Source organism: Pelobates fuscus, chromosome 2, assembly GCF_036172605.1.
Source record: "Pelobates fuscus isolate aPelFus1 chromosome 2, aPelFus1.pri, whole genome shotgun sequence".
NCBI classification, from domain to species: domain Eukaryota; kingdom Metazoa; phylum Chordata; class Amphibia; order Anura; family Pelobatidae; genus Pelobates; species Pelobates fuscus.
Window position 1 is genome coordinate 139,127,839 of NC_086318.1, and position 12,977 is coordinate 139,140,815.

General features: G+C 40.1%; 1 protein-coding gene across 1 annotated transcript in view; it reads left to right on the forward strand.

The window, feature by feature from the left end:
- The window catches only part of ATP13A3 (ATPase 13A3), a 116,294-nt gene that overhangs the window by 78,342 nt on the left and 24,975 nt on the right, over positions 1 to 12,977 (forward strand). The window contains exons 14-17 of the mRNA XM_063442765.1: positions 1,547 to 1,608; positions 4,145 to 4,295; positions 7,084 to 7,200; positions 9,603 to 9,620. Of these exons, the coding sequence (XP_063298835.1) occupies positions 1,547 to 1,608; positions 4,145 to 4,295; positions 7,084 to 7,200; positions 9,603 to 9,620 (348 nt within the window). The remainder of the gene's footprint in view (positions 1 to 1,546; positions 1,609 to 4,144; positions 4,296 to 7,083; positions 7,201 to 9,602; positions 9,621 to 12,977) is intronic.

Sequence of the window (12,977 nt, forward strand, 5' to 3'; positions counted from 1 at the left end):
CCAGAGCCCGGCGGGAGTGAGTCTTTGAGGGTGGGGGCGCCCTCAGGGCACTCTAGTGCCAGGAAAACGAGTATGTTTTCCTGGCACTAGAGTGGTCCTTTAACTCTGCTCTTTAAATCTATCTGAATGTATCCTCCTTCTGGGAGAAGCAGAATAACTCTTTTTATCATGAATCTCTTATTAACTAGTAATGGTCAAAAATGATTAGCCAATTTCTCTTCCTGCACGTGTTAATAATAACTAGTATTTATATATATTTATACCTTTCTCCCAGTGGGACTCAAAGTGCTTTTCAGCGCACACTCTCGGAATTAACCAAATTCAGCAGCTGAATAGTAATAGATGTTGTTATTACCCAATTGATGGTACTCATGTTATCGACCTCAGAATGATGAACGGCAGAATGATGAACCTGTGACCTTGTATTTTTGAACCAGGCTTTGTAGTCAGGGAATTTACCAACTGAGCTACCTCACCAGTAGCCACAACCTTTTCTATTACAGACTTTATGAGAGTGGAAGAGTTTCACAAGCAATTAATTGGCGTTTTAAGACTTGTTGCATAGATTGCTGCTGTGTGTGCGCACGCCTCTAGATTTGGAGAGCAGACATGGATAAAAGAAAGGGAGTAATGGATTATTAAGTGTCGGACTGTTTAATGCATTTAAGTCTGTGTCCAGCAAGGCTCCATATGATAATGCAGTTTATCCCCAACTATATGCAGTTCCACTCATTGCAGAGTATTAATGAAGTTGCTGACAGCAGCAAGGAAGAAGAAAAATGTTTATTTGATGTCATTAATCCAGGTATTAGCTTTATAGCTGCAGTGGTTTGCTGCATTTATAGCTGCATTTAGGAGCCACACTGGGCACTGTAAATGATGCAAAGTTATTATGGTGCTTAGCATGACCTTTTAAAGGAGCACTATAGGAGCAGGATCACAAACATATATTTCTAACCCTACAGTGTTAAAACGACCACATAGTCCCCCGCCCCCTCTTGCCTCCCTACATATAGTAAAATCTTCATATTATTCAAGCCTGAAGTTGCTGGTTTTGACCCTTTTTGCCTCAGAACAGCAAGCTGCCTGCTGACATCATCAGAAGTGTTGTTCTGAGCCAATCGCAATGCTTCCCCATAGGATTGGCTAAGACTGTGAAGGAGGCAGATCAGGGGCAGAGCAAGCACAAGTCAAACACAGCCCTGGCCAATCAGCATCTTCTCGTAGAGACGAATTGAATCAATGAATCTCTATGAGGAAAGTTCAGTGTCTGCATGCAGAGAGAGGAGATACTGAATGTTTGGATGCATTTTAGGCAGCCATGACCCAGGAAGGATCTCTAACAGCTATCTGAGGAGTGGCCAGTGAAGTTATCACCAGACTGTAATGTAAACACTGCATTTTCTCTGAAAAGACAGTGTTTACTGCTAAAAGCCTGAAGTTAATTATTCTACCCACCAGAACAAATGCAATAAGCTGTAGTTGTTCTGGTGACTGTAGTGTCCCTTTAATCATTCATTGTTTTCTTGACCATTTTATTTTTCAGACTGGTACTCTTACTGAAGATGGACTTGACCTCTGGGGAATCCAAAGAGTAGAGAATTCTCGGTGAGGAATCTTTTATATACTATTCTGTTCTGTGGTGTTTTTTGGTCTACAAGCATGATTTATTGTAAAACCTAAAAAAAAGTTTTAAAGTATGGAAACCGTCCATAATGCACAATAAAATGACAGGGCACACCTGATTATGGTAAATTGTTGTGTATCAGTTTTTATAACTCTACATCTTTAGCAATAGCATGCTGTGAGGCAGGGCAAAACTGACCGCGCTGGTGGTTTTAAAACTACAAAACAGTTTTTGGAAAGGTCATTGATATTGTATTATTTGTAGAACCACAGTGTAATGTAATATGAGAATGAGATACTGAGGCATGCTGACAAAGTGCAGCCTATGCACCAGTTTATTTAAAGTCTATGTATTTAAATTAGTACAAAACAGTGGTGGTTATGGTACAAGGGGTGCCCTGGCTCCAACCCCCTTACCTGGGGTTTTCCCAGAGCCATTCCCTGCCTCCTCTCTGCCAGAAACTTTGGCTGCATGGCTTAGCTTATTGGCTGACAGGCATCACTTAAAGGACCACTATAGTGCCAGGAAAACATACTCGTTTTCCTGGCACTATAGTGCCCTGAGGGTGCCCCCACCCTCAGGGTCCCCCTCCCGCCGGGCTCTAGGGGGAGCAAGGGGTTAAACTTACCTCTTTCTCCAGCGCCGGGCGGGGAGTTCTCCTCCTCCTCTCCTCCTCCTCGGCTGAATGCGCATGCGCCAATTCAGCCAGTCTCATAGGAAAGCATTTACAATGCTATCCTATGGACGCTGGCGTCTTCTCACTGTGATTTTCACAGTGAGAAGCACGCAAGCGCCTCTAGCGGCTATCAATGAGATAGCTACTAGAGGCTGGATTAACCCTAATATAAACATTGCAGTTTCTCTGAAACTGCTATGTTTATAGAAAAAAGGGTTAAACCTAGCTGGACCAGTAAGCTGAAGTGGTCTGGGTGCCTATAGTGGTCCTTTAAAGCTTTCTGCCAATGAGCTGGCCCAACACGGACGTGCTTAGCTCTGGTAAGCTAAAGGAGCTTTCGGGTCTCCTGGAGGTTGAGAGTTGGTGAGGAGCAGCACCTGGCAGACCCCAGTTAAGAAGTCAAACCAGTACTAAACGGTTTGATTTTTTTTATATTCCAGGGCTCCAGTGGCACCATAACCATTATAGTACACTGCAGTAGTTTTGGATAAGTGTATAAATATTTGTGTTTATCAAATATGGATAGAGTTAATCGTAACAATCGAAATATATATTCCCAAGTAGCTTAGCACTCATCCCATCAAAATCTATCTAGTTGACCCCTCGGTGCAAACCCGGGTTGAAAATATAGTCGTAAATTAAGGATGGGGTGCACTCACAGGTCTTTGCCAAAGTAAATTGGTATTTATTCAAATCACTCGATTACATAGATCATAGACCTCATCTGATATATGTAATTGTGTATATATAGTATGTTCCTATTTTGTCTTTTTCCCAACAGAATTGTCTTGTGATGTTACTATAGGATGTCTTACACATCAAGTGTTGGGTGTGGAAATGGTTAAAAGGACACTATAGTCACCAGAACAACTACAGCTTAATGTAGTTGTTCAGGTGAGTATAAAGCTCCCTTCAGGCATTTTCATGTAAACACTGCCTTTTCTGGGAAAAGGCAGTGTTTACATTGCCCCTAGGGCCACACCTCCAAGTGGCCACTCCTTAGATTGCAAGGGGCTTCTTGGCTCAGGGCTGCACAGTAAGCAGTCCTGCCGTTCAGCGTCCCCAAGCTCTGCATGTAGATGCTGCATTTTCCTCATAGAGATGCATTGATTTAATGCATCTCTACGAGGAGGTCCTGATTGGCCAAAACAGCATTTGGCCCGCCCCGTGCCGATCTTATGGGAAAGCATTGGATTGGTTAAAAATCGGCCATTTTGATTGTCACAATGGGGGCGGAGCCAGAGCCAGCGGGCCCGTGCGGCGCTGGGAATAAGGTGAGTTTGAAACATTTATAGGAGGGCTAAGGGGGTGCAAGCTACGTAAATGGTGGGTTTAGCACTATAGGGTCAGGAATCCATGTTTGTGTTCCTGACCCTATAGTGATCATTTAGTTCTGGCCACTGACTGATGTTATACTGATTAATTATTTGTTTATACAGTAACTAATAATCTGATTACTGGTGAAAATATTATGCATTTTTTTATCCACCAGTGAATTAAAATTCCAGCGAGTGTGGAATCCAATGCCTAGTAATAAATGTATTGCTATACAAATACTTTTCCACTGTAGACTAATGGTTTATACCCTAGTTGGCAAACGCTATGACACAAGCTAATTAACTAAACTGAAAATTGTCAGGTTTTGACCTGGAAACAAAATCAAATTTTAAGACAAAATAAAAAGAGTTGGAAAATGAGTTGGAGAACTTTTTCAGTTTGGCTATTTTACATTACTTGATCAGATGCAGACAATGCCTAGTTTAGTGAATAGTGTATCTGTTTTGCATTTGCCATCTGCTAATGCATAATTTTTCTTTCCAAATATCATTTATCCCACTTAGGTTTCTTCTGCCTGAAGATAAAGCTTGCAGTGAAGCCTTGGTAAAGTCTCAGTTTGTTGCCTGTATGGCAACATGCCATTCACTAACAAAAATTGATGGGGTGCTTTCAGGTGACCCCCTAGACCTGAAAATGTTTGAAGCCATAGGATGGGTGAGTCTTACTTTTTTGTGTTACATTGTTTTGGGACATAACTAAATTAAGACTAGTTTCTCCTTCACATGGAGGATCCATAAATCCATACCATTGCAAGATATGTTCTGCAGGGCTATAACTTACGTTTTTAAAGTTCTTCCACAATATTTTGAATCTGTGAGTCAAGAATGCAAAGTGGAGAAGGTGACGAACGCAGACAGAAAAAAACAGCCCTGTGCTTGAACATCTTGTCTTAATTTAAATATTCAGACTTACTTTTTGATAAAAGCTTAATAAATTAACCACTACATTTTCTTCTTTGAAAATAATTTATTGAGAAATTGATTTGGCTCATTTCTTTAGGGCTTTCATGTAATTTACTCCAGGTCTTCATCAATGTAATGCTGGATAAGTGCAAGTTTGTGAAATACATTTCCTACATTTTATTTTGGATGATTAAAAAGCTTCTATTACTAAATGGGCTTAAACTAAATCTGTCAACTGTAATTATCATTTGCATGTATGTAGTTCGTAATGCATACATATAAGTTATTACCCCTTTCAATGCAGTTCCTGGTTTTAAAATTCTTCTTTTTGTTTTTTACTTTTTATGTTTGAAGCATTACCTATCAACAATCCAGGCACAATAGTGGTTATGGTGCCAGGAGTGCTGCGGCACCCTCCCAGAATAAGTGTAGTCAAACCGTTTAAGAATAGTTTGACAACTTGCCTGGGGTCTGTTGGGGTAAGGGGTAGGGCCTGTAGTAGGGGACAGGGGCAGTAGTGTGTGTAGTGCAATGTGTGAAGGGTGAGGGGTACAGTGTGTGTGTGTGTGTGTGTGTGTGTGTGTGTGTGTGAGAGAGAGAGGGAGAGAGATGCAGTGTGTGTGTGTGTGTGTGTGTGTGTGTATGATGGGTGTAGTGTGTGTATATGAGGTGTGTAGTGTGTGAGAGGGATACATTGTGTGTGTGTGTGTGTGTGTGTGTGTGGGATACAGTGTGCGTGTGTGCGTGTGCGTGTGTGTGTGTGTGTGTGTGTCTATGAGTGGTATGGTGTTTCCTCCCCGGATTCGCCTCTGGACCCAGGAAGCACCTCTAGTGGTCATCTGAGGAGTGGCTACTACAGGTGTTTCTAGCCAGTAATGTAAACCGTGCCTTTTCTCTGTAAGCAAGCAGATCAGGGGCAGAGGCAGCAACTGCAGACTTGAAGATGTTACTATGTTACTATATTTAGGGAGGCAAGGGGGCTTGGGGGGCTAGATGCTGATTCCTTTATGAGCAAAGTTCAGTGTCTGGATGCAGAGGGTGGAGACATTGAATGGCAGTCCTGCACAGTGTGCAGCACTGCCCCAAAACCCCTTCAGCAGCTTACCTTAATCCAGCACCGAGCTCCCTCTGCGCTGGTGACCTCTCCTTTCCCCCGCCAACATCAGCTCTCGAGTGGAGTAGAATGCTCATGCGCGGCAAGTGCCGCGCGGGCATTCAAACTGTCTATAGGAAAGTATTTCTCAATGCTTTCCTATGGACGTTCTGCACGCTGGATGCAAATTTTGCATCCAGCGTCGCAGATGCGCCTCTGGCGGCCACTAGAGTTTGGATTAACCCTGCTATGTAAACATAGCAGTTTCTCTGAAACTTCTATGTTTACATGTGAAGGGTTAAAACCCGAGGGACCTGGCACCCAGACCACTTCATTGAGCTGAAGTGGTCTGGGTGACAATAGTGTCCCCTTAAAGATAACCATAACAATGGTGCAAGGCAAGATAAGCCTGGATTTTTACTGAAAAGAGGTATTTACTATTTTACTTTCAAAATACTGTGTGCTGCTATAAATGTATCTGTCACAGTTATTCTTTTGATGCATTATGTAGTGTATTCATTCTGTAATCTCTGTTGCTGTATATAGTTTTTTTTCCCCATGTTGCAAGCAGAAGTGTTTATATCATCAGCTTACCTTTGCCAAGTGAACTGCGTTATTTGTCCAGACATTTTAAATAATATATGTCCACATTTTTCCTGCACTTCTTGCAAATCCAGTTACTGTTACTATTGTTCTCAAAAGTCTTGGCAACTTAGAGGTAGATGAGCCCATATTTGGCTTTAATCGGGACTTGTTTTAGAAATGTATTTGAGAGATGAGTTCCTATTCCTTTTTGATAATAACTCATTTTATAACTTGTAATAGAATGTTGTCCTTAAATAACAACTGAATCATGGCTGACGTAAGGCCTGGCTCTTTCTTTTTATGAGCAATTATTATGTAATTGTAAAAATTGAGAAAATAAAAATGTATGTGTGTGTTTATCAAGAGGGGGAAAACACATGTGTTTATTTTTTGAATTAAAATAATTTGACAGACTCTCTTTAATTCAAACAACATTACAAAAAAGTTCTAGATGAAGTGCAAAGAGGCTTTTGTGAGCAATTTTAATCTGGCAACAAAATTGTCAAAATAAGGCATCTATTTTATCTGAACAATCCTGCACTTCCGGCTCAACTGAGGAAGAGACTGAAAGAGTAAGGATTCCCATAAAAAGTTGCAGATTAACTGGTTACGACCAAGAGCAGCCAGAAATGGCGTCTGTGTGGCAGGGTTGTTAGGCTTCACCTCCGCAATATTTTCTTTTTGATTTTTTCCATTGTTTACAATTTTAGCCAGAAATTACACAAATGGAAAACAAAAGTAAATAGCTGTAGTGTCCCTTTAAGATTATATCTTTAGAGCAGCACTGTGCAACATCTGCGAACTATGCAATAGTAATAATATTTGGTACCACTGTTCATTCATCTTACATTCTTCTCTCTAGATTCTTGATGAAGCCACTGAGGAAGAGACTGCCCTTCACAACAGGATAATGCCAACTGTTGTTCAACCCCCAAAACAGCCTCTCACTGAGCAGAAACCTGCAGCAAGTCACGAAATGGTATTTGTCTCATGTAACATATTCTGTGCAGTGCTCAGTCCATTTATTTTACATAGCAGTAGGAAGTTCTATACTTATGGGTACAACATCGTCAATGTAAAAAAATAAAGGTTTTCTAACTTTATGAAGCAAGGTATTGCTGAGTGTTTTCTACAAATCCCATATTTAACAAGAAAATACATCTCACTGCAATGTTGTATCTATTTTGCTTAAACAGATTCTGAGGGGAGCTTTTTGTTGTGAACTAGTTTTTGTAGTAATGACAATGCAAGATTTTCCTAATCTTTTACATCCTCTGATGTTATTTACATTATGATTTTTTTTTCCAGTCATTTTAAGTACAATAGAAGTGTTTTCCCCTATTTGCAGCACTCCTAATAAGACGTTTTTCTCATCTATGCCCCAAAATAACATCAGCAAACACCACTCAGGAGGCGCAGGGAACACAAATGGAACAGGATTTAAAAAATAAATGCTCGTAACATAAATTGGTAAAGACGGAAAATGCTTTATTCCACAACCTAAGCTTATGGAATTAAGCCAATTCTGTCTTTACAAATTTACGCTATGAGCATGTTTCTCCTTTAGTGGAGCCCTTTTAGGACATAAACTGTACAGAAAGAAAGCGATTCCCCTGAGTCCTTTTTTCCCAGTGCCGTGTGGGTCTTGTCACAGCTGAGGTTACCCCGCTCTGCCTCCATGGCTAAAATAAAAGCAATGGGGGGGCTATTGTACATGCGCAAGCAAAATGCTGCGCCAACCAGCATCTCCTCATAGAGATGCATTGAATCAATGTATCTCTATGGGGAGCGTTACGCTACTCCATGCAGAAAGTGGAGACCAGCACTGACCCAGGAAGCTCTTCTAAATGCCATCTATGTGACTGCCACTAGAGGTGTTTCTAGGCAGCAATGTAAACACTGAATACTTCTCTGAATACTTCTAATGGTTCTGGTCAGGGCACAAATTGGATTGGAAAAACATTTTTTTTTTTACCCTGATCATGCTCTTGGGGTTATGCATAACAGCCTGTGAGGTGTGTGCGGTCGGTATGGGATTTGGACTGGATTATTATTGCTAATTAAGCTGCTTTTCCTTTCTCTGTGATAGCTTTAACCCCTTAAGGACACATGACATGTGTGACATGTCATGATTCCCTTTTATTCCAAAAGTTTGGTCCTTAAGGGGTTAAAAGGTTCAGAAGCAGAGATGTGGACTCAGAACAGGACAATAATTAATTCAGCAGGTTTTGCCTGCCCTGTCCTGACTCTGCTGAGCCTAAGTTAGTCCCTGACAACTTCAATTCAAGTGTCCTGAAAGGAAAACAAAAGACTTGTGCTAAGAAGTTAATTGTAACACATTCATATTGCAATTCTAAAATCTGTGTAGGTGTTCAGTCCAGTTAAATTATAATAGTATTATTTTGTTGCAGGGACAGCATCATAAAATCAATAATAAAAAGGAATGATTTTAACATTTCTGTACTGTGGGTTTTAGACTAATATCAGTACATAGTAGGAAAGTCTTATATTACAAATGAAGCTTCATCCAATCCATGACATGTTTGTTTGTACAGACAGTTGGGCTAAGCCCAAGATCTCTTGGCTTATCTAAACCAACTGTTATCCTGCAGTGTCAGGTCAGGACAGCTTATTTGGAACTGTGCTATATCAAGAGTAGCCAACAAGTAGCTCTCCAGCTGCTTTAAACCTACAACTTTTACAATGCTTTGCCAGTCCTTGGCAAACAAATTTAAATGAAGTAATGGCCCATACTTTTGCAGAGTTTACGAGAACTGAAATTAGACCATGTTTTTTTTCTAACTAGAAGCAAGAAAATACATTTTCCTTTTGTCATCTTTCAGTTTAGTATGCACTGAACTCAAGAGGCAGCAACTGCTCAGAACACCTGCCTTGCAAAATAATTATCATTGAGTTGTATTGGAAAGTCTGTGATTGGACAGCCACAGACAGTCTGGGCAAGGTTAGAAGGGGATGGCTTACAAAGGCAGCAGACAAGAGAGGTGCAGTTTTTGCAAGCTGTTTTTAGCTTTAACTCTAATGAAAAAATGCATAATTCAATGCATGCAAGTTTTCATTTAGAGTATATCTACTAAACAGTGTTTTTTATTTAGTTTGTATTTGGACAGTGGAATGTCCTTTTAATATTCTGACCAAGGGGTAAGCTGAAGAGTAGATCCTCAGCTGTCCTAAAGCTTTCAAGGCATCATGGGATCTGTAGTTTTGCAACAATTGGGGATCTATCTGCCCTATTATGGTCTTGATTACATTTTGACTTGTGTCTATTACTAACTTGACAAAAAATAATGGTAAATAAACATGCTTGACAAAAAATAATGGTAAATAAACACTATTTCATTATATTTTTTCTTCTTTTCCTAGGAGCTGTTTGAACTTCCGGTGAGTGTAGTTTTAAATACATTTCTATTGCTTGCCAGTCATGTTCATCATTTTGTCTGATGTCCATTCTTTTATTTCATTTGCTGCAGGCGTTTGACTACCCATGTGTACAATGTTGACCCTGAATTAACCTCTTCTCAATGCTAAAATCTAATGATCTGGATCATAGGGGTTTCAAATCAAGATGCATGTTTTTTCCTTTACCTCTTTGAAATCCAGAATAATTTCACAACGTTTTGGAGTTGTTTTTTCTTCTCCTGTTTGGCAGTAACAATTAAAGTCTGCTTCCTAACTTTTCCTGCATTAGGATAAGAGGAGGTCATTATTTATGTAGCTCATTATTTATGTAGCTCATTATTTCTTGCCAGTGATGTGTTTCATATATAAACTTGTCAGGACTTAAAATATATTTTAGGTATTTGTATCTGTTTACAGTCTACATGTGTCAGACATGTCTTTGCTTTGGAGGACATTGCTCTTGGTTACAAAGGGTTGACATTTTAAAATGTAAAATGTTGTATATGATGTATTTCAATTGGTGGGGTGGTCAGGACAGTCTCTCATTTTATGTAGAAATGACACCTAAAATGTATTCAAGAAATCATTTATCAACATACAGACACTTAGAGGCATTGAAAGCTTTAATAACCATACCAAAGTATGTCCCCTTGATATAGTGCCAGCAGTGGCTGTAGAGCATCCTGTGTGAAATAGTTGACAGCAGCTGCAGTGTCGAAGGTTAGGAATGTCTAGTTTAGACCTAGGCCTGTCTCAATGTGATAGGCTTTATTTAAGGAAATGTTAATTGGCATGTGGATTAACCTTCTTGCAAGCATAGTAGGATCGAAAGCTATTTATAGAATTAAAGCATTGCTTGTACAAGGTCTTTACTAAGGCTAGATGGACTAAATGGTTCCTAACTTCTTTCACAGTTAGTTATATAACCATTAGTGGCATGCATATTAAAGGGACACTATAGTCACCAGAACAACTACAGCTTATTGAATTTGTTCTGGTGAGTAGAATCAGAGAAAATGCAGTATTTATATTACAGCCTAGTGATAACTTCACTGGCCACTCCTCAGATGGCTGTTAGAGATCCTTCCTGGGTCATGGCGGCCTAAAATGCATCCAAACATTCAGTGTCTCCTCCCTCTGCATGCAGACACTAAACTTTCCTCATAGAGAGTCATTGATTCAATTCATCTCTATGAGGAGATGCTGATTGGCCAGGGTTGTGTTTGAATCATGCTGGCTCTGCCCCTGATCTGCCTCTTTGTTAGTCTCAGCCAATCCTATGGGGAAGCACTGTGATTGGATCAGGCCACCACTTCTGATGATGTCAGCAGACAGCTTTTTTTTTTTTCCTGAAGCAAACAGCATGCAGAGTTACAACTTCAGGCTTGAATACAGTAAGATTTTGCCATATTTATGGAGGCTAGATGGTGGTTTTAACACTATAGGGTCAGAATCGGTCTTAGTAGATATTTTATTAACGTCTGTAAAGAATCTTTCACACCAATTGCAGGCCTAGCTATACCAGGAAATAAATTGGAAGCAAAGGACAAGCTGGTATATTACAGATCCTGGGAATGGCCGGCTTAACAGAACATGCAAGGCAGAAAAAAGGGAAATCCCCTAAAGGAGGAGGGTGGTCAGAAACTAGTGAAAAATCATGGCTCTAGAAATACATAGAATCTAAAAAAATACTAGCTAGGGCTCGAAAATGGGGTGTAATATCATCACAAACCTAAATCGGCCAACTAATGTACCTCGCCAAAAGGCTTACAAAACCACAAAAATACACTGTGAAAAGGCAGGAGGCAGTGTAAAAACAGAATATTCGGTTGGGCCAAAATATTATACCTGTTGTACACAAGCATGCTGCGACTTTCAGGACACCTATTATCCATCAATGTGAACCAGCTATTTCAGGAAATGCTTTGGAAGAAAGCAACATGAAGGCTCCCACTGGAGATAAATTGCGAAGGAACACTTAGAGTATAAATATAGAAAGATGTATTTCACATAGAATGAAATTTGTTTATGTGGATTGTATATTGTTTTACACATGATACTTTGAAAATATATAAAGCTAATGAGAAAATACAGTTTTATGGTTTGTTTGTTTTCTAGTGTGAATACTGCCATAAAACAAGTAGTTTTCATTAAAAATACACATGATCTACGCTCCTAGTGAATAGGCAGTACTTGCAGATAATGTGTGTATTTATCCCTTTTTTGATACTTTGTCTTCAGTTAAAGGAGCACTATAGGGTCAGGAACACAAACATGTATTCCTGACCCTATAGTGTTAAAACCACTATTTAGCCCCCATTGCCTCCCTAAAGATAGTAAAATCGTACTTGTATTCAAGTCTGAAGCTGCTGCCTTTGCCTGTGATCTTCCTCTGACATCATCAGAAGTGGTGACCTGATCCAATCACAATGCTTCCCCATAGAATTGGCTGAGACTGACAAGGTGGCAGATCAGGGGCAGAGCCAGCACAAGTCAAACACAGCCCTGGCCAATCAGCATCTCCTCATAGAGATGAATTGAATCAACAAATCTCTATGAGGAAAGTTCAGTGTTTGCATGCAGAGGGAGGAGATACTGAATGTTTGGATGCCTTTTAGGCACCCATGACCCAAGAAGGATCTCTAACAGCCATCTGAGGAATGGCCAGTGAAGTTATCACTAGGCTGTAATGTAAACACTGCATTTTCTCTGAAAAGACAGTGTTTACAGCAAAAAGCCTGAAGGTAATGATTCTACTCACCAGAACAAATTCAATAAGCTGTAGTTGTTCTGGTGACTATAGTGTTTCTTTAAATATAAATTTTAACACTGGCCACTTGGTGTCACTGTCATTAAAGGCAGGCTTCAATTTATTAAAAGTGTGTTTATATAAACCTGTGTGTGCTGTGATTCCCTTCATGCCCGGCTAAGGTCACAATAATAATTTGACTGTCAGTGAGTGTAAAGAGCTCCAGCTGTGCTGTCAAAGAAGCTGCCCAGGCAGTTTATCACATATCTGACGCCTTTGCGTAAGGAAACCCAGAGGATTGCACTGCCATAACCATAACAGCTGCTGTCAAGCATTTTCACGCCGTGTAGAACCTTTGTGCTGGCACACTACATTAAAATTCACATGTACACCGATTAAACACGTTAAATAACTGTTTCATGCTCTGACACCTGGCTCTTACGGGTTCTGTGTTTCTTGTTTCACTGTTATTGCAGAGACACATTCTGTTTAGCGTGGCAACTACCATATCAGTTTATGTAGAAATGACAGTGATTCGGGGAAAAGGGTTGTGATCTAATGGTGTCTTTGTAAGAGGAGAAATATGTGCC